Source organism: Rattus rattus, chromosome 6 (assembly GCF_011064425.1).
Source record: "Rattus rattus isolate New Zealand chromosome 6, Rrattus_CSIRO_v1, whole genome shotgun sequence".
Lineage (NCBI taxonomy): Eukaryota > Metazoa > Chordata > Mammalia > Rodentia > Muridae > Rattus > Rattus rattus.
The window spans coordinates 46,259,436-46,287,217 of record NC_046159.1 but is presented as its reverse complement, the minus strand read 5'-3'; the positions used below and the strand labels follow the sequence as shown (position 1 = coordinate 46,287,217).

At 44.2% G+C, this 27,782-nt stretch overlaps 1 protein-coding gene across 1 annotated transcript in view; it reads left to right on the top strand.

Annotated features, from left to right (window-relative positions):
- The window catches only part of Gxylt2 (glucoside xylosyltransferase 2), an 84,781-nt gene that overhangs the window by 21,223 nt on the left and 35,776 nt on the right, over nt 1-27,782 (top strand). The window contains exons 4-5 of the mRNA XM_032907220.1: nt 4,817-5,031; nt 14,484-14,615. Coding sequence (XP_032763111.1) covers nt 4,817-5,031; nt 14,484-14,615 — 347 coding nt within the window. The remainder of the gene's footprint in view (nt 1-4,816; nt 5,032-14,483; nt 14,616-27,782) is intronic.

The window sequence follows — 27,782 nt, the reverse complement described above, 5'->3', positions numbered from 1 at the left end:
TTTCAGTACTGTGCAGGCCTAAATACTGGAGCCCCGAGAGGGAAGAGATAGCTTGCTCTGCATTGGGAAGTAGGAGTTTTCCTTCCCTCCTTTTGGATTTGATGTTTTGGGTGGGGACCAGAGCCTAAAGTCTGCTGGGCAGACACACTAGCACCAAGTACATCCCTGGTCTACATGCTTTTTTCAGTGGAAAAAGTATTTGTCCAACAGTTTGGAAGACACAAAGATACAGATAATGAAATGAATTTCTGTATGCATCACAACACTCAGCGTAAGAAATGTAACTTCAGGACTGGAGCGATGGCTCTGCCTTTGAGAGTGCGTGTGTGCTGCTTTTGCTGGGGACCAAAAATGCAGTTTACAACACCAGTAAGTGCCTGCAACTCCAGTCCAGAGGATCAACACTGCCTCTGGCCTTTGATGGCATCTATTCATGTACACACAACACACACTTACACACAGACACACTCACACACACACACAGATACTCACATACAGGCACACACTCACACACAGACACACACTCATACACAAACATACATACACACTCACACATAGACACACACTCACATAGATACAGACATACACACAAACACAAACACACACTCTCACACATACTCACACAGACACTCACACACACTCATGCATACATCCACATGCATCCACACACTCACAGACACAAACTCACACACACAGATACTCACACACATACAGACAAACACTCAGACACACACACACTCATATGGATACAGACTCACACAGAGACACAGTTAAAAACATTCACAGATGCATACAGATACACACTCATGCACAGACATACAGAGACACACACTCACACAGATACAGACACACAGAGACACTCACACACACTCATACACACCTACACACACACACACATACACACTCCCACACACATTTACATAAGGAAAAATGAATTTATCTGTGAAAGAAAGAAGTACAACGTTTAATCAGCCTCCAGAAATAACTACCATGCTGTACTGGATTGTTCCACTCTTGTTTCAAGTTTACTCCATACACGTCTGCTAAGAAGATACAACACTCCTTTTTTCTTTTATTTAAGGGCAAGATGGTTCATTTTAAAACAAAACAAAACTAACAAACTAACTAAAACAGTACCACACTGATCATACTGGCCAGCAGACCAGTGATAACGGCTATTCTCTTGAGTATAGTTGGTTTGGTATAAAAAACACCGCAGTGTTTTTAAATACTGAAATGTGTCAATGGGACCAAGAACATTAGAGAATAAAAATCTTGGATGAAAATTGACACCAGTAAGCCTGGTGCTTTAACCCACAAAATTCATTTAAAGTCCCAGTGACATTATGCTATGACAACACTCTTTCTTAAGAAAAATCTGGATGAGGGTTGGGGATTTAGCTCAGTGGTAGAGCGCTTGCCTAGCAAGCGCAAGGCGCTGGGTTTGGTCCCCAGCTCCGAAAAAAAAAAAAGAAAAAAGAAAAATCTGAATGGGCTTATCCTGTTGCAAACCTTACAGACTTCTTCATTTCCTCTCAGACCTCATGCTGGAGCATGCAGGCCTGGTTTATTCTTTTTCACTGCTGTATAGTATCCCATGCTCTCATCATGGCAAATGTGTTGCTGATTTTCATTTGCATGGTCATCGGTTCATTTTTAAAAACAGATCCGTTCTTCATGTTCTTGCATGGGATTGTGCAAACACAGAGTTTCTGCAAGAAGGAGTCTATGCAGAAGAACAGGTTGTGTGTCCATCTTTAAACCTGCTAACTTACCATATGTCTCTTTAAAGTCACTAAAGCTGCCTGTTCCCTGCCCACATCCGTGGGGAAGCTCACCAAGTTTACCTTTTCATTTACCTTGTTATCTTTCCTAGTATAAATAATCAATTTACTTAAATTCGTATGTCCCAGCTTACTGCGGCTCATACTCATTACCCATGCAGAAGTTCATCATGGGAAGCTGAGCGTAGTGGACTCCTTGTTTAGGGCTGGGAAGGTACTCATGTTTCAGGTACCGAGGGTGGAATGGATGGTCTAATGCATGCTAGCGGGTGCTTTACCTGTGAGTGCACTGGATTCCAGTTCCATTTGCCATGGCCTTTGTAACACACCCCGCTTCCCACATATAGGGCACATTTAACCAAGTATTCACATTGGGTCTTGTAGCATTTTTTAAAGCACATGGGCACACACAATGTGTGTGTGTGTGTGTGTGTGTGTGTGTGTGTGTGTGTGTGTGTGTGTGTGTGTGACGACACATTTGTGGAGATAAGAGAACAGTTTGCAGGAGTTTAGGAGTTGGTTCTCTTCTAGCGCCATGTGGTTCCAGGGACTCAAATTCAAGTCCTAGGGTGTGGCTGCAAGAAACATCTCAGAGGCCCCAGAGCATTATGGGCCTCTTGGCTGGTGCCTTAACCGTGTTTAAGTATCATCTTAGTGTTGTTCAGTTCACTTCTCCTCCTGTCCACATAAGCTAGCTAATTGGGAATTGGTTTGATGATGGGTATGACAGCTCCATGAAGAATAGGAAGACCACAGTCCTGGGGAGCGGAGTCCAAGTGGTTTCCAGGCTGGTCTCCATTCAGCTTTCTCTCTACCGCAGTCCCCCAGAGATCCTCTGGACCCACTACTGGAAGCCACTGATGGATCTTGTGTCAGGAAGGCCTGTTCTCACTTGTACGTTGCCACACTTAATAGTCACTGATGGGATCCCACCCTGTCAGCACCCAGTGCTCTGTCAGCACCCGATTCAGGACTCTTCAAGACACTTAGGGACTGTCACTCTCCAAGCATGTGCATACATGTGTGCACGGGAACACGTGTTCATGGGAACGTGTGTGTATGCATGCAGAAGACAAATGGGTGTTCTTGCTCAAGATCCATCCAACTCTTTTCTTTTTCCTGAGACGGTTTCTTGCTCCCCTGGAACTACAAATGGGCTGGGCTGGTTGACTGTTGCGTCCCTAGGGACCCACCTTTGGCTCTCCAGTGCTGGGATTACAAGGGGGTAACACCATGCCTGGCTTCTAGGGATCACATTGAGGTCCTCGTGAGTTCCAGGCAAGCACTTCACCAACTAAGCTCCGTTGCCTTCTCAGGGTTATTTCTCTTCCTCCCTTGTCCTCTGTAGGAGGTGAATCTATTTGCTCACCTCTATTCTATCGCACATAATAGGTCTTTATTAAAGACTTGTTGATAAGGGAATGGATGGCGGTTAGTAAAGGTCAAAGAGAGAAGAACATTCTGAAGAAAAAATAGGATGAAGGGATTGACTGAGTCGGCATGTGTCCAGTCCTAGAAACGACATTGCATGGACTCAATCATAACCATAAATGGGACGAGAAGTGTGCCGATGAGTAGCCATCCACTCAGGTCTCTGGATGGCAGTCCAGGAGATGTACTTTGGATTCCGGATGGACAGTTCGTGCTTGATCTTAAAGCCAGGCAAGCCCCACATGATTCTAATTGGAAAAATAACAAGTCTGACATCCTGGAACCCCACCTTCCCACCCACACACTGATGAAAACAGCACATAATTTGGGATGTAAAGATAAGGCTGGAGACGGACAGACCTCCCAGAGGGCTGTCTCGGTAATAGGGGAGAGAAGTCACTGGCTACATCTGAAGAGAAAAGGGGGGCTGAGGAGCAGGGAGAATGTTACAAAGATACCATCTTTCCCCGTGACCCCCAAAGTTAGTGAAATCCAAGGACTGGCTGCATCTGGCCCTGCTTCTGCCAAGCGTGCTCTTAAGTAATCAAACTGAAACACGTTCCAGAGAGCTCCACCCACAAGTTCAACTTCCCTTTCAGTAAAAGCAATCTGGGCCGAGCCTGCAAGTTCGCCAGTGCGGTGGGGGCAGCCTGCAGAGTAAACTGGAAGGTTTTTGGAAGGAAGGTGGCGTTTGACATCCAAGTTCGCATGCTCTCCAAATCTTCTGAGCGAATAAATTGCTTTCATTTGTCTCAAGGCACCTTTTCCAGCCCGATTTCTTCCAGCTTGCTTGCAAATGTTTCTCAGTGGTGCATTTGAGGTTTGGCTGCATCTCACTGGCTGGGACCAATCTTTTTATTCCTAGGAAATAGCTGGATGATGATCCTAGACTCTTGGATCCCGTTTCTCTTCCCAGCTGTTCATTCAGTATTCGATACCTTCATGTTTGCAGGTTTGCCCACCTCCCCCCTGCCTGCATCTTATTAAGAGGAGTCTCTTACCCACCACCTCACCCTCCCTTGGCCAGACAATTAGGACTAACACCTGTTTCTTTAAGGCTACCCTGGGACAAAGTGGGAGTGGGGGCCTGGGAGTTGTTCTGTTCCCTCACCTCCCCGGACTGCACATGATTGCAGCCAACAGTCACGCATTCCACCGCAACCTAAAAACCTCCAGATGATGAGAGTATCATGTTTCGGGGTTCACATGGGAAAGCCACAACCCACCCTCCTCCGGTTCAAGTTGCATCGAATCTAATTTCCATGGCCCTGTGCAAGTGGGAGCCCCACAGCCCCCAGTCAGCTGTCGGAGTTTGGAAATGCTATTTCCAAACACAGTCCTGTAGGCAGCCAGCAGGCACTAGACAGCTGAGTGCTGGCAGAAAGTGTCCCAGACACCTATAGCCATCCAAACAGTGACTCATCTCATTATGGCCAGGGTAAATATGGGAATAAGTGGTGTTTTTCTACAAGCAGGAAGAATTGTCAAAATGCTTATCACTTTATAAAACATAGCAGATTGTGCCTGGTCATGTTTTGAAATGTTCCATCCAACCATTCAGTGGGGCTTTTTTTTTTTTTTTTTTTTTTTTTTTTTTTAAGTTCGGCTTGTTTTTCCTCTTTCTAGGAGGTCTGGGGAAGTGAGGAGTTTGCACTCCGTGCCACCTGAGCTCTGGATTCACTTGGCCGTGGTGGCCTGTGGCAACCGGCTGGAGGAGACGCTGGTCATGCTCAAGTCAGCCGTGCTCTTCAGCCACAGGAAGATGCGCTTTCACATCTTCACAGAGGATGCTCTGAAGCCCGAGTTTGATAAACAGGTGAAGCAGGATCAACCGAGGCACAGCGCTTGCGGGAGGGCCAGGAGCCTGCAGTGGAGCAGCTGCAGATGCTGTTCACAGCTGGGGCTGGCTGCATGCTCCCTTGTGTGAGCTTGGCTCCTTGGCTCAGAGGGTTCCTCCCCTTGTGATTCAGAGATGGGCTGGGGAGATGGCTCGTTTTCTGAAGGACTTGCTGAGCACGACAGCCTGTGTTTGGGTTTCCATAACCCATCATAGCAGTATGTGTCCATAATACGTATGAGATGAGGTGGGATGTAGGGACGGGAGACTCTACAGAGGCTCGTGGGCCAGCAAGCCTGGCTCATGCAGCTGCAAACAACAGACCCTGGCTCAAACAAGATAGAAGGTGAGAACCAACTCCCAAGGTTGTCCAAATACCGTGTGTTCTATGACATGCATGTGTACCCAAATATACACACATCAACACACAATAAACACACACACACACACACATAAACACACACACATACATTTTTTAAAATTGGGGCAATCATGTCCTCCCCTTAAACACATTGGGAGCATGTGAGCAAATAACGTGGTGTTTCCTCTGTGCTGGGTTATTAGAACTATCCACCCTTCTGGGCAAATAGCTTGTTTTTATGTATAGATGAGAGAATAACAAGGAGCAGGTCCAGTGGAATAAATCCCAGAATTATGGAGGATAGAAGATGGAGTCCCTACTGCCCTCTAGTCTCACGTAAGAGATGTCAGAGTTAATAATTTGGGGAGTTCTACCACGTTTTCCTTTGTACCCAGAAGTGAGTGTCTGCTCCTTTATGTTTCTATGTGTGGACACACATATGACTACTCGAGTGCACACATACATTTGTAGATCAGAGCCGTGCTTTCCTGGACTCTCAGCCTCGAGGTCTGTCAGTCCGGGTCAGTTCTCCAGCACCCTCACCTCCTTTTTAGCAACTGTGGAGAGTTTGCTATGTAGCCGGGTCTCTGTTTACTTGGCTCTTCCCTCTCTGAGTTTTGACCCACACAGAAGAGCTGCAGAAAGCTGCAGTTCCCTCAGGAGAGGCCCTGCCTGACCTCAGCAGGCCAAGCTTTGTTTACCTTGGAAGTTTTCTCTTGTACCAAGGTCTTGGATTGGCAGAGATCAAGCCTACTTTGTTTTGTTTCTGCTGACTGAGTCAACAGTTCTGCGCGTCCTGTCACCAGGCTGGTGGAGTGCCTGAGGAACGCCAAAAACAATATATTGGGCAGAGAAAGACTAACAACAGAAAACTAGAGATCAAGCTATGTTTCCTAAAGGGAAAGTCGCCTTGGGATGTCATCAATAGAAGCTAGGAACCCATAGCCTTAGGGTTTTAGGTCAGTTGGAACAGTGCCTTGTGAAATGCCTCAGGGGACAGAGGAATGAAAAGATTGGAACATTCCCAATTAGCTGCTCTAAAGTGGTGCTGTAAGGGAAAGGACGATGATAATATTAAGATTATAGTAATTATGAGAGCTGATGATTCCTGATTTCTTCTCACAACTTTTTACAGAAAGGAACTCTATTTTAGTTTTTTATTACTATAATAAAATACTTGAGGCTACGTACCATTCTAAAGAAAGGAGGTTCATTTAGCACATAGCTATGGTCCCAGTATCATCTTAGTAGTTGTAAGAATCTTTGGCTGATGAGGTGGGGCAGAAGGTGCCCTACCACAGCAGAACATCTTATTGCCAGACAAAAATGAGGAGAGAAACCAGGGCAGGGCAAGGCTTGACCTTTTATAATGGTACTCTTGTTAGAATTAACTCAAGAGTCCTTCAAGATGACCTCCATCCCTTCTGGGGCGTATCCTAGCAACCTAAACTACTTCCTTTAGACACCACCTTTAGCCATTGCCGCACTGAAGACCAGGCTCCTGACACATGAACTTATTGGGCATGAATTCAAACTGTAGCCGCTGAGAATGCCCAGGGAAGTTCAAAGAAGTCTATGTGGAGAGACATACAGAGACTCCAGCAGAGAGGAGTGGGGCCTCAGACAACAGCGTGCCTTGGGCATCCTGATTCTGGGTGTTCTAGGCAGTTGTGTGATGAGCTGCAGGGACTGTGGTGACCTGGGAGCTCACGCCTCTGGGAAGTGGTGGCCGATGCTTACGGTGCTCTGCATATGTGGGTTTCCCCGATGTGTTTACTCCTTCTTTTGAGTTGCTCTGAGTCTGCGAGACCAGTGAAGGGAGGCGTAGTAGGAGTTGTCGTGGTTTACATCTGGACTCCAATGCCATGGTTAAAGTCTTGGCCCTCCATGGCTCTGCTAGATAGTGGACCTGCAGGAGAGGAAGGCCTGTGCTCATTGGTTCCTATGTCTACGGGACTCAGTTCCTTCCTTTTCACTCTTAAAAAAAAAAAGATGTGTTTAACCTTATGTACATGGATGGTTTTGCCTACTCATGCCTGTGTACCGCATGCCTACAGTGCCCACAGAGGCTGGAAGAAGGTAACTGAGTTACAGATGGTTTTGAGCCACAATGTGTATGAGAATTGAACCCGGATCTTCTGGAAATATAGCCAGTGCTCTACGCACATCCATCTCATGAATGTCTTCTATACACGTTTCTGTCACAATCTGCTTCCTTATCACAACAACTGGACCAACAAACTAGGGCCTAGAGCCATGGGCAGAACTAGTTTTTGCTTTTTTGTTTTGGTTTTGGTGTTGGTCTGGTGTTGGTAGTTTGGATTGTTTGAGGCGGAGTCTGACTACAAAGCTTTGGCTGGCCTGGAATTTACAAAGGACTGCCTGCCTCTGCCTTCCCAGTGCTAGAATTAAAGGTGTGTACCCTCCTGCTGGGATCTTTCCTCTTTTTAAGTAGATTACCTCAGGTATTTCATTTCAGCACAGTAAAGCTGACTGACACAGGTATTAAGCACTTGGCAGACTATATGGTATCACCTCTTTCCGTGGAATAATTAATGTGTCAGTTTAGGTTTAAAACCTGAGACTCTATGTAGGTTATAGACTGTTCGTCCACTTTGGTTTTTGTCATCTGTATTACGGGACAAATTATTCTTCATCTGAGTGTGTGTGCAGAATATCGCTTTGGGGCCAGTCTGATAATACATTTATTCTATCACTTTGTGCAGAGATTGTCTGGGATGTGTGCTATCCATTGTGGATTTTGTTACGGCAGCTGGCTGAGGCTGGGTTGGGAGAAGGTGGGCAATGTTACTGCTTTTCTCTCCTGGTATCCAGCACTGAGCACTATTGATGAACCCAGAACTTCCTGGGACATTTAGAACCACATATTTTTACCTTAGGGTGAAATAAAAAAACAAAAAGTCAACCACCCTTGCCATGCTTCTGACAGCTGCACCATGGGTTAGGTCTTCTATATTTAGACACTTTTTCTTCTTTTTAAAAGGTTGTATTAAATGCAGCCTCTTTTTAAGAAAAAAGAACAAATGGCCCCAGATGTTCCTTTTAAAAAGGAACTGGGGAGATAGGCTCAGCTTGTTAAAGTGCTTACTGGGCAAGCCTGATGACCCTAGTTTGATCCTGGAAGGCTGAAGCAACTCACGTTGTTGGCCCAGAACTCCTACTCTGAGGTGGAAGAGAGAACACCCAGAAGCTCACCAGCCAGCCAACAGGAGACTGCCTCACAGGGTGGACGGGGAGAGCTGGCTCATGAAAGTTGACTTCTGACCTCCATGCGTGTGCTCTGGCATGTACGTGGCTACTCTCTCCTGCGTGCATGTGCACACCCACAAGTGCACATGCAAGCATGTGCGCATACACACACACACACACACACACACACACACACACACACACACACACACTCCCAGAGGGAATGAAGGCCTTGTAAGGAGGAAGGGGAAGCAAGCCAGAGAAAAAGTTTAGCATAAATTAGTAGCCATATTTGGATCATTCCAGAGGGAAGTCCCTAGTATGGGTTTTGTTGACAGTCTTTGATTGGGTGAGCTTATGTAGCGAGCAGTCCCTGAAGGTTAATTGCTAGTTTCAAATTGGTCTGGGATGTAGCTGTTTAAGCTAAGTGGGTCTCAGTTGCTTAGGTAGAAACCTGCTATGTTGGACCTGAAAGAGAGACTCACAACCTCTGGTTTTGATATATATATATATATATATATATATATATATATATATATATATATATATATATCTGTGATAAAGCCATGACCGACTTATTAGAAGAAGCGGGTTATTCGGGCTCACAGTTCTAGAGAGGTAAATGTCTACTATGACCAGAAAGCATGGCAGCCCAGACTGGAGCATTTAGGACTCACATCTTAAACCATAAGCAAAGATGGAATGGTGTGTGACTATAAAACCTCAAAGCTTATTCCTGGTAACACACCCCCTCCACAAAGCCACACCTCCTCAACCTACCCAACAGTGTCGCTCGCTAACCAGGGACCAAGCATTCAAACACCCAGACCTGTGGGGGACGTTTTTTCAAGCCACCTCAGCCTCCAAATTAATTATTTTATTAGAAGCACAATTTATAGTAACACTAGCTAATACATAATAAGGTAATACCTTCAAAATGCAGAGAGTACATCAATTTGGATTGTCTTCCCTGGTTAAACTACATATAGAGGATGAAAGGATTAGCCAGCCAAAGACCTTCACTTTAGGAGACTTTTATAGGATAAAGTAGAAGAATGATGATTTAAAAAAAAAAAAAAAGCAATGCCTAAGTTGTAGAGTGAATGTTAAAAAAAATCAGACTGAAATACATTGTCTGAATCATAGTTAATCACTCTGTGAATCCTCTGTAGGTCAGAGGTATGATGACAGTCAGCATCTGACTTCATATGGATGCTAAGATTTTGAACAGAAATACTTAAAAAAGAAAAGATGTGGTATATAGAATATGGAAGTAGGAAAAGAGAGAAAGTCTTCATGTAACAGAAACCAAGATTGGAGATGGGAAAGAAACCCAAAGAGTAGAAGAGATTGAAATATGCACTGTAATAATTGTGAATGGACTGAGGCTGCTCTCTCCTGAGACATTAGATAGATACTGAGATCCAAAGACCCTCACATTCTCGGAGGGCTAAGTTACGGTCCAGTCTGGGCCCAGCATGAGTGCCTGTGTTTGTTAAGTGGTCAGTGCTGTTGTACTAAGTCTGTGGGTCACGACCCCTTGAGAGGTCAAACAACCCATTCACGGGTTGGCTTTTCTAAATCCTGCATGTCAGATATCTACATTATGATTCATAGCAGCAGAATTATAGTCATGAAGTTTGCAACAAAAATAGTTTTATTATTTGGGGGGGAATCACCACGACATGAGGAAGGTCGCAGCGTTAGAAAGGTTGTGAATCACTGTACCAAGAGCATATGCGGGTGTCGTTTCTCCCGAGCCAGTGCACTTGAATGCAGTTTTAATGCTGGTGTAGGTTCAGTTCTCTCATTGCCCATCATTAATCAAATGTCAGATACTTTCAACTGTCATTCAGTAGTTTTCAGTTGCTCCCAATGTCTCTAAAAGTTGGTGTTTATAAAGATGATGTGTGTACATTTTAAACAAATAGCCAGTAAGTCTGTAAGTCACAAATGAAAGACACAAGCTCCACAGTAGAGCTCAGGAGAACAATGCTCACATATTTTTCTATTCTGTGTGCTGGCTAGTTTTTTTGTCAACTTGACACAGGCTAGACTGTCGGAAATGTCAACTGAGAACTGGCCTCCATCATCGGACTGGCCTGTAAACCAATCTTGTGGAATATTCATGGTTAATGATTGATACTGGAGGGTATGCCACTGTTGAGCATGTGGTCCTGGAACGCGTATGAAAGCAGGCCAAGCAAGCCACGAGGAGCAAGCCAGTGAGCAGCACTCCTCCATGGCCTCTCCACCAGCTCCTGCCTCCAGGTTCCTGCCCTGACTTCCCTTCATGATGGACTATTATGAGCTTTCAACTGAAATAAACTCCTGCCCAAGATGCTTTGGGGCATGGTGCTTTATCACAGCAACAGAAAGCGAACTAGAACAGTAGCTTTTCATAGAAACACCAGAAGTTAAATCATACACCATATGATTTCTTCTATCAACAGCATGTAGATTGCTTCTAGAGCAGGGGTTGGCTTTTCTAAATGTTTCTGTAAAACGGTGGCTATTGCATATCACAACTACGTTGGCCCCTGTTGCTAAGTGTAAAAGGAGCCTTAGCCATGTACACATGAGAGGGCATGGCTGCATTCCATTTTATTTAGGGATACAAATTCAAATTTCAGGTAACTCTTAATCTATCTCAAAGCATGATTTTGTTTTGATTTTTTTAAAAAGATTTATTTTACTTTTTTTTTTTTTCTTTTTTTTTTGGAGCTGGGGACCGAGCCCAGGGCCTTGCGTTTGCTAGGCAAGCGCTCTACCACTGAGCTAAATCCCCAACCCCTTATTTTACTTTTAATATGTGCACGTGTGTGTGTGTGTGTGTGTGTGTGTGTGTGCGCGCGCGCGCGCGCGTGGGTGTGTATGTGTGACTAGAGGTGCCTGTGGAGGTTAGCTGCACTAGATTCCCCCTAGAGTTACAAGCCACCTGTTACAGTTTGTATATGCTTAGTCCAGGGAGTGGCCCTATCAGGAGGTGTAGCCCTGTTGGAATAGGTGTGTCACTGTGGGCGTGGCCTTAAGACCTTCACCCTAGCTGCCTGGAAGTCAGTCTTCTGCTAGCTGCCTTCAGATGAAGATGTAGAGCTCTCAGCTCCTCCTGCACCATCCCTGCCTAGATGCTACCATGCTCTCACCTTGATGATAGTGGATTGAGTCTCTGAACCTGTAAGCCAGCCCCAAATATATGTTGTCCTTTATAAAACTTGCCGTGGTCATGGGGTCTGTTCACAGCAGTAAAACATTAAGACACCACCAGAGATGTAAACCACCTGGTGTGGGTGCTGAGAACTGAACTCTGGTCCTCGACAAGAGCAGTGTACATTACTAACCACTGAGCCATCTCCAATCCCCCTGGTTTCTTTGACTACTTTAAAATGTCAAATAGTTTTGCTGGGCGTGGTGGGCTGGGGTATTGGTCTTCTGAGATCATCACTTACTGACTCTAGTTCTATGACATGGTCACTAAGGACTGCACTGTGTTCTGTTATTCAGACATACTTCATAAGCTGCCAGTGACTTGGTAGTATAAAATTATTCACCAATACAAATAGAACTTCTAAGAAATTTTTTTAAAATTAAAAACAATCATTCTCCTCTTATACAACCCGACCTCCGTTTCCCCACCTTCCTCCCTTCTCACCCAGATCCATTCCTCCATTTCCCTTCAGAAAAGAGCAGTTTAAAGTCTTACAACAATAAATGAGCTGTCGGGGGTTGGGGATTTAGCTCAGTGGTAGAGCACTTGCCTAGCAAGCGCAAGGCCCTGGGTTCGGTCCCCAGCTCCGAAAAAAAAGAAAAGGAAAAAAAAAAAATAAATGAGTTGTCAACTCAGAAAAGGGCATTTGAAATCTTAAGTGGATACTGCCAAGAGAGAGAAGGCAGCATTTAGTGATGGGCCCATGTGAGTCCAGGGACAGGACATTCTAGAAAAGAGAGATCCGAGAAACGACAAGATCCGCAATTGCTGGGAGGAGAAGAGTGAATGGGTAAACATGGCGAATGGGTAGGAGGACGGCTTTCTGGGTGGTAAAAGCACTCGTGTGTGCTGTAATTGTGGGAACCTGCCTTAACACATGTACCTAAACCTTCAGAACTGTGGTTAGGAACCCTTGCTGCTTTTGTGGGCTCAGTTCCCAGCACCCACATCACTGTCTTGGAAACATCCATAATTCCAGTTCCAGAGGATTTAATACCCTCCTCTAACCTCCACGGGTACCGTGCCCACGTGCAGTTCACATAGCACGTATGCAGGCAAAGAAAGCGATCATCCACAGAGAATAAAATAATTTAATTTTTAATTTAAAAATTAATACTGGCCCATCAATTTAAAAAACAGCCAGGTAGGTTCTGTGTGCCTTTAATCCCAGCACTCAGCAGGTAGATCTCTATGAGTTTAGGGCTAGCCTGGTTTAATGTAACTAGTTTCCGGACAGCCCAGAGCTACATAGTGGGACTCCATCTCAATAAGCCCGAGTTGTTTTTAATAACAATCAACATTGGCCCATCAGTTGCAGCAAACTTGCCATAGCAGTGTGGGCTGATACATTGTGTGGGAAAGTGAGAGGCTGGGAACTGTTTACTTTCTGCTCCATTTTTCTCTAAACCGGCAAGTGTTATAAAATAGTAAGCTCCATTAAGAATTTACATATGCAGATACAGAGATGGCTCAACCATTAAGAGCTGGACTCAGTTCCCATGCACAGGGCGCTCACTGCAATCTATTCCAGGGCATCCAATGCCCTCTTCTGTCTCCTGCAGGCACCAGGCACAAATGTGGCGCACATACATGCATGTAGGAAAAACACTCCTATGCATAAAAGAGTAGATCTTTAAAAATGTTTTAACGCATGCAACAAAGGAATGGATTCACTCTAAAGGTTCTGAAGAATACAGAAATACTAACAGGAAATGAGACCTGTAAGCCACAACTGTAGAGGTGCCCACTTTTACTAATAGACGGCCGTCTGTCTAGGTTTTTCTCCACGTGTAAAAGGCATGTGCATAGGAAATGCTGACATGGCTCGGTAGTTAAGAGCTCTTTCTGCTCTTGCAGAGAACTTGGGTTTAGTTACCAGCATGCACATTGAGTGGCTTACAACTGCAACTCCAGTTCCAGGGGATCCGATGTCCTCTTCTGGTCTCTGCAGGCGATAGGCACACACACATTACACATACGATGCACATGCGTACACACAGGCCATACAATGTACATGCACACATGCAGGCAAAACACTCATTCACATAAAGAGAAAAATAAACCATGAAGTAAAGAAGCATACATTTTTGCAATTAGATGGATCCGCATTAGAATTTTTTTGAGACAGTATTTTACATAGACCAGGCTAGCCTCAAACTCAAGGTCCTCTTACCCCAACCTCTCTAGTTCTGAGATGCCAGGCATGCACGGGGCCATATACTAGTTTTGCATATGTCAAATAGAAACATGCAGAAACTTTTATTTTCCCAATTCCTTATACATCGGCATTTAGACTCTCCCAGGTTTTGTTACCATACACGACCTTGTGATGAAGACCAGTATACTTCTGTCTTTGGGATCTTGTTAGCCAACCTCTGAAGTGTTCTGAGTTGCCCTTTTGGCAGTTCATTCAAGTTTATATTCCCTTTGGCAGTGTTGGGGACCAGTCTCCCCAAGTCCCCTGCCCACAGCAAATGTCATTTGTTTTCAGTCCTAGCAGCATTATGGGAAAAGTGTTGGAAACAGTGACAAATCTAGACCCCAAATGTGAATTGTCTGGGTGGTTTCCACTGTGCCAGCCTGAGGCCTCTCAGATGTTCTCTGTTTATCCCAGTGTCTTACCCACCCTTCTGTGTCTCCCATGTTTTGCAGTTGCGCCAGTGGCCAGACTCATATACAAAGAAGTTTGAGCACAAACTCTACCCTATCACATTTTCGGTCGGAAACCCTCAGGAATGGAAGAAACTATTCAAACCCTGTGCGGCCCAGAGACTCTTTCTTCCGGTAGGAACCCTGTTGTTAACAAGGTGTAGCTCGGGAAAGACTTCCACTTGAAAACAGCGAAATCAGCTGAGGTGTTCAGAGACCCTTACTGTGGGGGACCAGCCTGCAGTGTGCAGACAGAAGGCTCCTGTCGACTCTAAGGCTTTCCTCAAGACTTTGGAGAGCATCCAAAGCAGGCCTTAGACGAGGGCCTGATGACTGTGGCTTTGCCATTTACTGGTTTGTGACCCTCAGCTTCAGCTTCCTCATAGCACCTGGTCAATGTTAGCTTTTATTAGCATTTCTCAAACAGCAGCCGTAACTCGATGTGACCAGATATTCATAGAAGGTCCAGAGTTCCACCTTAACCTTTCAGCTTTGAAATTTTTAATAGATGTTTTGTTTTGTTTTAAATCATGAATGTAGGCTGGGGCTATAGCTTGGTAATTTGCCAACCGTGCACAAGGCCCTAGTTAGGTTCAATCCCTGGTTGCCCAGAAAAGAAGGGGGGGGGGTTGAAAAAGAGAGAGAGAGAGGTTACAAAAGGATACATCAAAACTGAGGTATTGAACTGGGAGGGAAATACACTGAGAATTACAGACTTTATATTTCTGAGAGAGCCATGCCTTCCCATAGACATTCAATATACTGTTAAGTGACCATGGTCCTGCTCCTTAAGTGTGACAGGAGCTCAAGTCTAATCAGGACTGGGGTAGAGAAAAAGCACCATAGCTATATATTATAGACAATCCTACTGTGTCCCAGAAGAGAGCTTAGTGACTGTTTGTGGCCAGACACAAATAAAGTGAGGTTACTGGGTGAGAAAGGTTTGTGAGGGAGGAAGGGAAGGTGGGAGGGTGGGAGGAAGGGAGGGAAAGAGGGTGGGAGGGAGGAATGAGGGAGGGAAGGAGGAAGGGAAAGGGTGGGGTAGGTTAAGGCAAGAGAGCAGTGTGTGGGAAGAGATGTTTCCCACAATAAAGGTTCATGGAACTATAGCAGAAATGGAGAGTGGGTTGAGGTTGAGCCAGGGCTTGAACTGCAGGCTCTGAGAACACTTTGAGATGGCTGTTGTTTACTTAAAGGCAGAGGGAAAGCATTCCTGAATCTAGAATGGAAAGTGGACAACCTGACTTGTGGGTTTTTTGTTGTTGTTTTTGTTTTTGTTTTTGTTTTTTTTGACCAAAGCCAAGTCTTTTACTTATGTATCAATCCAGTCATTTACTCCAGGTTCCCTTTAGATTAGCCCCTTGATTTTTTTTATTTTTATTTTTTTGTGATTTCAAATTTTCTAATAGTCATATATATTTTTTTCATCTTTATTAACTTGAGTATTTCTTATTTACATTTCAATTGTTATTCCCCTTCCCGGTTTCCAGGCCAACATCTCCCAACCCCTCCCCCTCCCCTTCTCTGTGGGTGTTCCCCTCCCCATCTTCTCCCCATTACCGCCCTCCCCCCAACAATCACGTTCACTGGGAGTTCAGTTGTGGCAGGACCAAGGGCTTCCCCTTCCACTGGTGCTCTTACTAGGCTATTCATTGCTACCTATGAGGTTGGAGCCCAGGGTCAGTCCATGTATAGTCTTTGGGTAGTGGCTTAGTCCCTGGAAGCTCTGGTTGGTTGGCATTGTTGTTCATTTGGGGTCTCAAGCCCCTTCAAGCTCTTTCAGTCCTTTCTAAGATTCCTTCAACGGGGGTCCCGTTCTCAGTTCAGTGGTTTAATGATGGCATTCGCCTACGTATTTGCTGTATTCTGGCTGCGTCTCTCAGGAGAGATCTACATCCGGTTCCTGTCAGCCTGAACTTCTTTGCTTCATCCATCTTATCTAGTTTGGTGGCTGTATATATATGGGCCACATGTGGGGCAGGCTCTGAATGGGTGTTCCTTCTGTCTCCGTTCCAAACTTTGCTTCCCTATTCCCTCCCAAGGGTATTCTTGTTCCCCTTTTAAAGAAGGAGTGAAGCATTCACATTTTGGTCATCCTTCTTGAGTTTCATGTGTTCTGTGCATCTAGGGTAATTCGAGCATTTGGGCTAATAGCCACTTATCAATGAGTGCATACCATGTGTGTTTTTCTGTGATTGGGTTAGCTCACTCAGGATGATATTTTCCAGTTCCATCCATTTGCCTATGAATTTCTTAAAGTCATTGTTTTTGATAGCTGAGTAGTATTCCATTGTGTAGATGTACCACATTTTCTGTATCCATTCCTCTGTTGAAGGGCATCTGGGTTCTTTCCAGCTTCTGGCTATTATAAATAAGGCTGCTATGAACATAGTGGAGCATGTGTCTTTGTTATATGTTGGGGCATCTTTTGGGTATATGCCCAAGAGAGGTATAGCTGGGTCCTCAGGTAGTTCAATGTCCAATTTTCTGAGGAACCTCCAGACTGATTTCCAGAATGGTTGTACCAGTCTGCAATCCCACCAACAATGGAAGAGTGTTCCTCTTTCTCCACATCCTCGTCAGCATTTGCTGTCACCTGAGTTTTTGATCTTAGCCATTCTCACTGGTGTGAGGTGAAATCTCAGGGTTGTTTTGATTTGCATTTCCCTTATGACTAAAGATGTTGAACATTTCTTTAGGTGCTTCTCAGCCATTTGGCATTCCTCAGCTGTGAATTCTTTGTTTAGCTCTGAACCCCATTTTTAATAGGGTTATTTGTCTCCCTGCAGTCTAACTTCTTGAGTTCTTTGTATATTTTGGATATAAGCCCTCTATCAGTTGTAGGATTGGTAAAGATCTTTTCCCAATCTGTTGGTTGTCATTTTGTCCTAACAACAGTCTGACTTGTGGTTTTTAAAAAAGACAAACTGTGGTTCGGTCCCCAGCTCCGAAAAAAAGAACCAAAAAAAAAAAAAAAAGACAAACTGTTAAGTGATAGATTCGAGACCCAAGTAATGAATGGATTTACCAACTCCCGTTGGAGTTGAAATGAGAGGGTTGGGGGTGGGGGGAGGGATAAATAGGATTTCAGCCATGCTTTGGTTGATTGTTCAGTTGTCAACATCTAATCATTAATGACCTACACAAAGGGCAATTTCTCCTAATGCTCTGTCTAAGAAATGAGTAGTGATATTGTATAGAAATAAGGAAATCTGCAGGAACAATAGTTTGGGTAAGGAAGTTTAAATTGCATGGTGTTTGATTTGGAGGTGTCTAGGGTTATCAGGGAGGGGGGCAGTGCTTCCCCATCTGTTGATTTGGAAATCATAGTGGTGCGTGATAACCTCAGCATTTCCAACACAGAGAAGAGCAGCACAGCCTGGGCGTAAGGCTGGTGCCACTCTGCTGCCTGGGATTGCCACTTATTCATTTTTCTACGAGTCTTCATTTTTATTTATGCGTATATATACTGCATGTATGTGCCTGCCCACAATGGCTGGAAGAGGACATCAGGTCTCCTAGGGCTGGATTACAGGCAGTTCTAAGCCCCCTGTTATGGGTGCTGGGAACTGAACTCAGGTCCTCTGTAAGGGCAGGGTGCACATTTATCCACTAAGCATCTCAGTGGACTCAGCTGCTGTTTAATTGAATGACCTGTATCTACCACATGCATTCCCATCTACACCGTGTGAGATGAGTTATTTGTACAAAAGCCTGGGCGGGGAATGACTGACTGAAAATGGAGCTAAACTCTCTAGAAAGATGAAGTACCCCGTAATTGTCATTTGAGGTGAGAAATGACATCAGGCTCCTGCTTTTCTCTCTGTTTAAGGCACAGGGAAGTACTAGAAAGCCAGAGTTGCTGTTGGGAAATTGTCTACCAACCCTATGCAAGGTTTGAGCGACTCAATGGAAGAACATTGGAATTCTCTCTGACCTTGAATTGGGACTTTCTTACCCTACTAAAGCAACATCACCAAACCAGGCTCATTCCAGGATGAGTGTGATTCATTACAGCGAAGTGAGCTGTCTGCTTTGAATGACAAATGGATGTTAGCGTTCCTTATCTGCTTTTGGTAATGGAAAACAGCCCTTCTTAAAAATAATAAAGAGAGATTGTGGCTGTCAGGACGTTCACCTTCTCCTAAGTCCTACATCATAATGGAGGATTATGAGCACGGCTTCAGGGAGCATTGTTGAGCCGTATTGACCTTCAGGGAAGTCTGAAGTAAAGTCTGTCATATGTCCCATGAAACCCCTCTCTATGAACCCAGACCTGATGTGCTGCTAAGGCTGCACATGGAGCCCTGTGATACAGGCATTCTAGCGGGTGGCTGACTGGGAAAGAACCATGGATTTGGCCATCTTCTGCACCATCAGTGTTTGGACTCGCAGCCTCCAGCTGAACACGCTATTTTAGAAGGTTATGGAACTGGTGTGTGGACTGTGCTAGAGGAAGTGGGTACAGGGGGTGGGCCTGGCGGTCTTTCCGCCTGGCTCCACATTGGGCCTGTTCTCTGCTTGCTGACTGCAGATGCAATGTGACCTTTTGTTTCGAGCTACTAACTGCCATGCCTTCCCCAGCATGAGGGACTGTATGTCCTCAAACTGTGAGACAGAGCAAACCGGTCCTTCTTTTGGTTGCCTTCATTAGGTGTTTTGTCACAACCATGAGGAAAATAACTATTGGCGTCTCCCTCACCACACTGTAGAAACCCTTTTCTTAACTGAAATGCATGTCTCTGAAGATGACAAGGAGTCTGTATGGTGCGTGGACCAGGGCATGTGTGAGGGTGTACGTGCTGATGCCCAGGTGTGGAGGCCAAAAGACAGCATTGTGTGCCCTGCTTGACCACTCTCAGCCTTGTTCCTTGGAACAGGGTCTGTCTCTCAACTTGGCTCTAGTAGAACACAGTGATCCTCCTGTCTCTAACGTGTGCATGGCCACACCCAGTCTTTTATGTGGGTCCTAGAGTTCTAACATGTGCCCAGCAAGGGCTCTTACCCACAGAGCCTCCTCCCCAGTCCTCAACTAATATTTTACCATCAGAGAAAAGATTTTCCATCTCATGCCTACTGGATTCTGACACATTATTAGGGGAATTCAAATTTCACCAATGTTTGGGTTAGGAAGTCCTGGAGATCAGTTTGCTTTTCTACTTCTGGGAATAATGGCCCAAGGGGTAAGGCTGTTATTGGTGAAGCTACACTACAGGTGGCTTAAATTTCCCTAATGTGCATCTTTATTCCTGGCAACTTGGTAGTTTAAAGTATCCCAAACAATATGCCAATGACAAATAAATCAAATTTAATTAAAAACAACAACAACAGAAATGGTTCACTTGAGTGAACCCTTCACTCTACAGAAATGGTTGTCTTGAGTGACTACGGACCATCGTCTTCCCCTCAGCTAATGGGAAGTTGCCGTGTTTTTTAACAGCTGCACATATTGCTACCCACTGTGCCCATTGGATCACAAAGGCTCCTCGGGAATACAGTGTGTGAGGAGCATCGTAATATTTAGAATACAGCAGAAGTAACTGAAGAGCAGGCTGTTTGGAAACTCAGTTGGCAAGGAGCACCCAGTATGGTAGGAACGCACTATTCAGGCTTTCCTCGGGGAGGAAGGATTTCACCAAGTTTTAATGGATATGCTCCTAGTTACAACAACATCTGATGCCTTCCTTGGTGATGTCGCATCAGTGCAAAATGTAGCTCTTATGTCACAGGAAATACGAGATAGTTTATTCTGAGCCAACGATTGCAAGAATACCCCACAAACATGGACTCAGGATGCTCTGAAAGTGGTGGTCTTCTATGGAAGTGGTTACATGGATTTTTATAGTCACATCACAAAGCACAGCCATAGCACCTAAGCACATTGGTGGGGACATGAGGCAGGCAGACTACCCACGGAACAGTAGGGAAGTCTCTGCAAGGGTTCCCCGACATTATCTGATGGTATTCTTAGCTTTGGGTGTTAGGGATTGGTTCTAAAGTCTCAATTTAATTTGGCTCCCAAAGGCCCCATTCCCAGACGCTGAGGGTCTCCACCCCAGCCAGATTTGATTGGCAATGAAGAATTGCCGTACAGCCAATGGCTGCACAGGTAGACTAAGACGGGACCTAGACATTTGAGAGTAGAGGGAGAGATCTCCATGATGGGGAAGAGGAAAGACCGGAGCAAAAGGCCCACAGGCATGTGAGAATCAGGGAAAGTTATGTGTGGAGTAGCAGAGATGAAATACAGATTTTAAAAGAGTGTTTGCTAGCATTGGGGAGGATAAGAACTGCCCAGCCTTTGACCTACACATTAAAATGAACTGGCACGCACTCATGCATGTGTGCGTGCCTCTGTGCGTGCCTCTGTGTGTGTGTGTGTGTGTGTGTGTGTGTGTGTGTGTGTGTGTGTGTGTGTGTGTCATTTTCGAATCCAGATAGCTCCTGGGCAGGTATGTGCATGTGACCCGCCAGGAGCCAAAGCGGTTTTACTAATTACTACTACATTTGGGTTGTTAGAACTTAGTTATAGCGGAGTTAAGTATGCCCACGCTTTTCCCTGATTGTCAAAGGGATGTTAGGCCGGATACAGAGGTGGGTGTTGAAGAACAATTAAGGGTGTTAACCATAAGATAATGTTGGCTCTGGTGAACAGTGTTCCAACTCTCCACAACCAGGAAGGAAGTTCTAATTGGTCCCCCAGTCTGCAGAATCCTTAACGCAACTGTGGTTTCTGCAGAGTTTCAGTTCATGCCACCATTGCTTGCACAAGCATCTGCATTCTTGGCAGGAGTTAGGATGGAATTGCCTTGAGACCTGTCTGCAGGTTTATCCTGAGCAGTCTGACTCCAAGTTTCTCTTGGTAACTTGCCTCATTTTTTTTAATATTTCAAAGCAGTGTCATGCTAAATGAACAAATATCTTATATTACATGTATATTCCATATCACATGTATCTGAAGGAACAACATGCAGCGTTTCCCTTGTCTATTGACAGCTTGCTAAAGGGGTCTGTAACTGGTTCCAATGTGTGGGAATGTATGTGGTGTTCAAATGATCGAGCTATAGGCTAATGGAAAGGGTGACCTGTTACATTCATTTGCACTTCTTAAACTTGTGGTGGGACCTTTGTTATGTGACCTATGTCATACCTCAGCATTAGCAATTAACACTGAGACACCTGGGAACCAGCCCTGTGGCTATGAACGCACACTGACAAATGTATAGGGATCTATTAAATACCTTTGCTAAGAGGGATAATGGAATCACCTTGGGTGACGCCTGTAATCTTGCCAGGCAACAGGAGGCCACGGAAGCACCGGAATGAGCCTTGCTTGCAAAATGGTCGCGTTAATTATGAATGAGCTGTGAAGAAACTTTTTACAGAATTACTGTTCATTCACATATGACTAAAGGTTTGCCATTCAGAATATTAATTCCAGTCTTGGTTACATGTGGAAACCTCTCTAGCTGTGATGGTTTGAGTGAGAAATGCCCCTCATTGGCTTTTATATTTGAATGCGTGGTATCTACGTGGTGGAGGGTTAAGTGGCAAGGCCTTGCTGGAGGATGTATGTAACTGGGGTGGGTTTTGTGTTTCTAATCTTTTTCCACCTCCGGTTCCTGCTGCTTCCTGCTTTTGGTGGGCGATGCGAGCTCTCAGCTTCCTGTTCCTGCTACCTTGCTTCCTTGCCATGATAGAGGTTCCTTTCTCTGGAACTGTAAGCAAGAATAAACCCTTTCTTCCATAAGTTGCTTTTGGTTATGGTGTTTCATCACAGCCAAAGAAAATATCTATTCCATTAGCTTAGTGAAAGAAGAAATTCTTTCATTGGTTAGTCTGAGAAGTCTAGCTCAGAGGGCTAACCCTAAGCATAGCTAGATCCAGGGGCTCATGTGATGTCATCAGAACTCATCTGTTGTCTCCAGAGCCTTTGTGAGCCTCATTTGCTGAGCTTAAAGATTGTTCAGGATTTCTGAATTCCAAATTCTACAATCTTAACAGCAGCGGCATCTAAAGAACTTGCCATCCTGCACTTGGGGAGTAGAGGCAGGTAGATCTTTGTGAATTCAAGGCCAGCCTGACCTACATAGAAAGTTCCAGGACAGCCAGGACTACATAAAGAAACCCTGTCTCATTTTTTTTTTTTTAAATTGCCAGGACAGTAACATCCAAACTGCCAGAATGGGGAACTCTGGGAAATTGATCCCAAGGAAGCAAGGAGAACTGGTGGAAATTGTTTTCTGGATAACTGTCTAAAGTATCTGGACTAAGAAATAAAATATTTGTTTAATAAAATTTACTAACACTTGTTAAGAAAACTCCAGGACGCATTTCCTCCCCTCCCCTTCTGCTAGTGACATTCCCAGCATTTAGGTGAACAGAGGCAGGCATGGATGTGGGCATTGGTGGTAGTGGTGGCAAAAGTTTCAATTGCTGGGGCAAAAATAGCTTGCTTTTGGTAATTTTTTTCTTTAAATCTTTGCTATTTTAAGGCCTAAGGCAGATGACTTCTAGTGATTAACTCATTCTGTTCAGCCACAGGGGATTAAGAAAAAAAAACCAAACGTTTAATTGCTAGGGCTCTTCCTTTCTGGTTCCAGAGCCTCTACTCCTGAGTTGGTACAGAGAGCAAAGAAGATGAAGAGAGGAAGGAGTCACATACACAGAAAAAAACACACACTCGGGATGTAGTAAAAATGGCTACACTCGATTTTTATTATTGCTTTCAGCTTTTTACAGCTTTTAGACAAAAAGTTGTCTATGTAAAAAAGATTACCTCATGGATAAAATATTACATTAAAGGGAGTTATAGAAGGATGTTGAAAGTACGTTCAAAGCAGAGTTTCATCCTGAAAGCTCATTAAAGTTCAGAGTAACAGTTTCACCTGGCCTTGCTTTATCACCGTGGACACCTGTGTCTTCATCCTTGCCCCGACCTAGAATGAATGTTTTTCCTGGATCACATATTTGTTCCAAGCCTATTCCCCATCTTAGTGTAATTGTGAAAGCTCATTGTAGTCTTTACTATATAGCCTTTACTTACTATTCTATGAGGAGGGGGTCACATTCTATTCTTGATTCTGATTTTATTACATCTTTCTGGCAAAATGACTAAAACCATCCCCTTTAACTTTTTTTTCTTAAAACTATTTAAACCATATTAGGAATTCTATAAAGTCATTAATTCGTCTAAACAGCATTAATTTATGAAAGTTCATCTTCGAGTTGATCTGCAGGAAATTTGCTCGACAGGATGGGCTGATGCCCAGAAATCATTAGGCTATGGAATAGAGACAGGAAAGGCATCTCAGCAGCAAGAAGCAATCCCTGGATGAAGTCTCCACGGACCCTGCATTCTCAGAGTTCACCTATCAGAGGCCATGCAAATGGTGGGCCATCTCCAGAAAATTCACTTGAATGCCTTAGTCTTTCCTGGGCGGCTTCTGACACCCTTCCGGCTCACTGTGATGAAAACTCGGTTCCAGGCAGGTGAACATGGGGTCCCTCTTTCTCTTGCTCCCAGTATCTCCTTAGGAGAAACAAGCCGTCAGCCTCTCTCGTTTCTACAATAGTTGTTTTGAAGAAACTAAATTCCACAAATAAAAAAAAAATCAACCTCTTGGGGTTAGTCAGTGTTTTTGAAGAAAGGCCCTAAATGGTCCACCAAAAAAAAAAAAAAAAAAAAAAAAAAAAAAAAAAAAGAACAACAAAAAATAATTAAAAAAAAAAATCAACCTCTTTCTTCGTTAAGGAGAGCTACGAGGGGTTTGTTGACAAAGTCTGGCAACCTGAGTTTGATACTTGAAACCTCACAAAGCAGAAGAAGAGAACTGACACCTCAGACCTCAACATGCAAGCAGAAGTACACACACGTCCCACCCAACAATAATTAAATAGTACCCTGTCAGTGTCAGGATGAAAATTACACCTTTGGCCTCAAATGCTCAGTGAATCAGATTATAGAGCAATTTGTGTCCTGCTGAACTCTAAAAATATTGGAAAATTTAAAATCCTATATTGGCAAATACTGAAGACAAAAAATAAACAGGAACAAAAAAAGGAAAAATGGAAAACAAAATGGTTTGCATAAATTCCTTATACAGACCACACTAAATATAAATGGAAAAAACAATAAAATCAAAGAGCAGAGATGGAGTCAATAAGACAGATAAGACAGGGGGTTGGGGATTTAACTCAGTGGTAGAGCGCTTGCCTAGCAAGCGCAAGGCCCTGGGTTCGGTTCCCAGTTCCGAAAAAAAGAAAAAAAAAAAAAAAGACAGATAAGACAGATTACTTGCCACCAAGCCTGAGTTCAATTCCTGGGATGCATATGATTTATGGAAAGAATAAACTCTTAAGTTGTCCTTTGACCACACTTATGCTTTCAAACACTCTCTCTCTCTCTCAATATACATATTTTTAAAGTTAAGAGTTAATAAGTATTGTCAGAGTTGATAAGTATGGTCCAAATGTTTAAATAGACAGAAAGGATAGATATTAAAGGATACAATAAAACCCACCAAAAAATGGGGGTTGGGAATTTAGCTCAGTGGTACAGCGCTTGCCTAGCAAGGGCAAGACCCTGGGTTCGGTCCCCAGCTCCAAAAAAAAGAAAAAAAAAAAACCCACCAAAAAGGAGCTAGACTGGCACAAGAGAATTTAAAAAATAAAAAGGACATGGGCAAGTATAGGCACTTGTTCCTGAGCCCAGAGAGCTGAGTTCAATCCTGAGGACCCCCATGGTGGAAGGAGAGAACAGACTTCTACAAACTGTCCTCTGAGTTCTACACATATGCTGTGGTGTCTCTGCTCACACACATACACAAGTTAAATTTTTTTAAAAGATGTAATTTTAAAAATGAATATAGTTGGCATCTACCACAGACACGCATAGTAGAGACCCTTTCTTGATATGTGTGTGTGTGTGTGTGTGTGTGTGTGTGTGTGTGTGCGCGCGCGTGCGCGCGCGCGCGCGCAGGTGTTCATGTTCATGCACTGCTTTCACTGACCAGGAACTGATCTGGTGGCTGATAAGCCCTGAGGGGTGGAGGGGCGTCTTTCTTTCCAAGATGTATGCACAGCTATATTAGCTTTTCATGCGGTATCTTTGGACATACCATCGAAGAAGGATGCATGGTGGCAAGCAGCCAAAGAGCCTGTGTTTGCTACACTTACTGGTCTCACAGAATCTTTAGGTTGATAATATCATTATATTAATTTTTTGTGGCATGAGTCTCCTTGAATCCTCTTTGCAAATAAGGCCAGTGCTGCTCTGGGAGATTTAACCACTTCTACTCCAGGCTCTAGCTAGTAGCCCAACTTCTCCTACAGTGTTGTTGTTCTGCTCTGGTTCATGGATCGTTTCCTCCTGCATTTGTAGGAAGCATTCCCAGAGCGTCCCTGAATGTCCCCTGAGCTTTGCTCTCTCTGCAGGACTCCATGTTAGCATTTGCCATTGCTCAATTCACCAGGTGGTGAGACTCGTGTGCTTCTGATTGCCCCTCCCTGCGTTCCCCAACCCTGCTGCCCTCAGAGTCAGAGTGTTCATATTCACTTGGTTTTTATTTTGTTGTTGATGTTTGTTTGTGTCATGCTTGTCTCATGAATACAGAAAGTCAGTGCTAAGATATTTGGTTTCTGGTCATATGCCTATGTTAACAGAAAGCATCCCCTAAAACTATTTGGAAGGATTCGGGGAAGGGGACATAGATGGTTGGATAAATGGATGGATGTTGAACAACAAGACATGGATGAATGGTTTTTATTAAATGGTCTTAGCTTCTGGACAACCTGGGCTACACCTTTCCCTACAAAGTACATGGGGAAACTTTTTAAAAGATCTTGAAATGCTGGCAGAGAATTTAAAGATAAAATGCTTGCTTAAGTGCCCAACCTTCAAACAATCAGGAAATGTTAGTTGGATTTGGTTCTCAGTTATACAGAGAGGGAAAACCTTTGAAACTCAGTTGTATTCTGCAGACCTGCTGGTCCTTGTGTTTCAGCAACTCAGGCAGAGAGCACATGCACTGGAGAGTGACCATCTGACTAAGACACTCAGTTCTGCATTAAACAACAGTTGCCATGGCCTCTGAGATACCAATAAGGAAAGAGTGAACTTACTGGCTCTAATGCCAACACCTGGTAAGGGACAGAAGCAACTGGGCACATGGGGACAGATGGAAGATCTGAGAAAGCCATTATCTCAGAGCACATGAGAGAAACCCGATCCCTCCAGTTACAAAAGCCATGTGGAAAATGGGCTACAGAGCCAACAGTTGGCCAACACAGCTGAGATAATGAAATCACGGTCCGCAGAGAAGTTCGATGAAGCAGGATTTTACGGAGCCCATCTTGAGCAAAGCCATCCTAGAGTTCCCTGGTGCAGAGGAGGTCTGAATCTTGTTTGTCAGGATGGCCAGATCAGCAGATTCTATTTCATAGTGAAAATCTTGCAGAGTATATCCCTGGCACTGGTAGCCTGTCTTTTATCATGACAAGAAATGATATAAATACCATTTTACTGTTTGTAATTCCACAAGGGGGCACAATAGAGGTAACAATACAAACTTTATCCATGGTTTGACTTTTAACACCCTATTTTAGGCTAATAATTTAATCAACAACCTTAAAATGTCAAATCAAAAGTTAAAATGCTACAATACCATTTGGCCATGAACAAATACTTACTGGGGCTGGGAGATGCTCCGTGGGTAAAGCGCTTGCTGTACAAGCATGAAGACCTGACTTTGCATCCCTGGATCCCTCAGTGCTGGTGGGAGGGTAGAAGCTGGCAGATCCTGGGGCTTGCTGCCCTGCTGGTCTAGTGAAAGGGTGCACTCTGGGCTCAGTGAGAGACTCTGTCTCCACAAACCAGAGAGGAGAGTGACAGAGGGCACTCAGGGCATCCCTCTAGCCTCTCACACATGTCATCCCAGCCCGAGGGAGGCTGAGGCAAGAGGGCATGAGTTCAGTCAGGGCCTACATAGAGGTTCATAGCCAACTGAAAACTAGCCTGAGGTACATAGTGTGCCTCTTTATGGAAAAATAAAAAACAAAAAAAATTATGGAAATTTCCAGTATATATTTATTTTTTAAGCCAGAAAGGATTTTGCCTGACTAATGTTTCCCTGTTCCCCCCTCCACTCAGATTCTTTCAGCAATGCTAAAGGGGTGAACAGACATAGGCGGCTTCAAAAAAAAGCTCTGCTCTCTGCACATATGAAGGGAAAATACCTGAAAGTAGGAGAGGAATGGATACTAGACCTTGTTGATATTTACAATATCCATGTGTGTATAAGT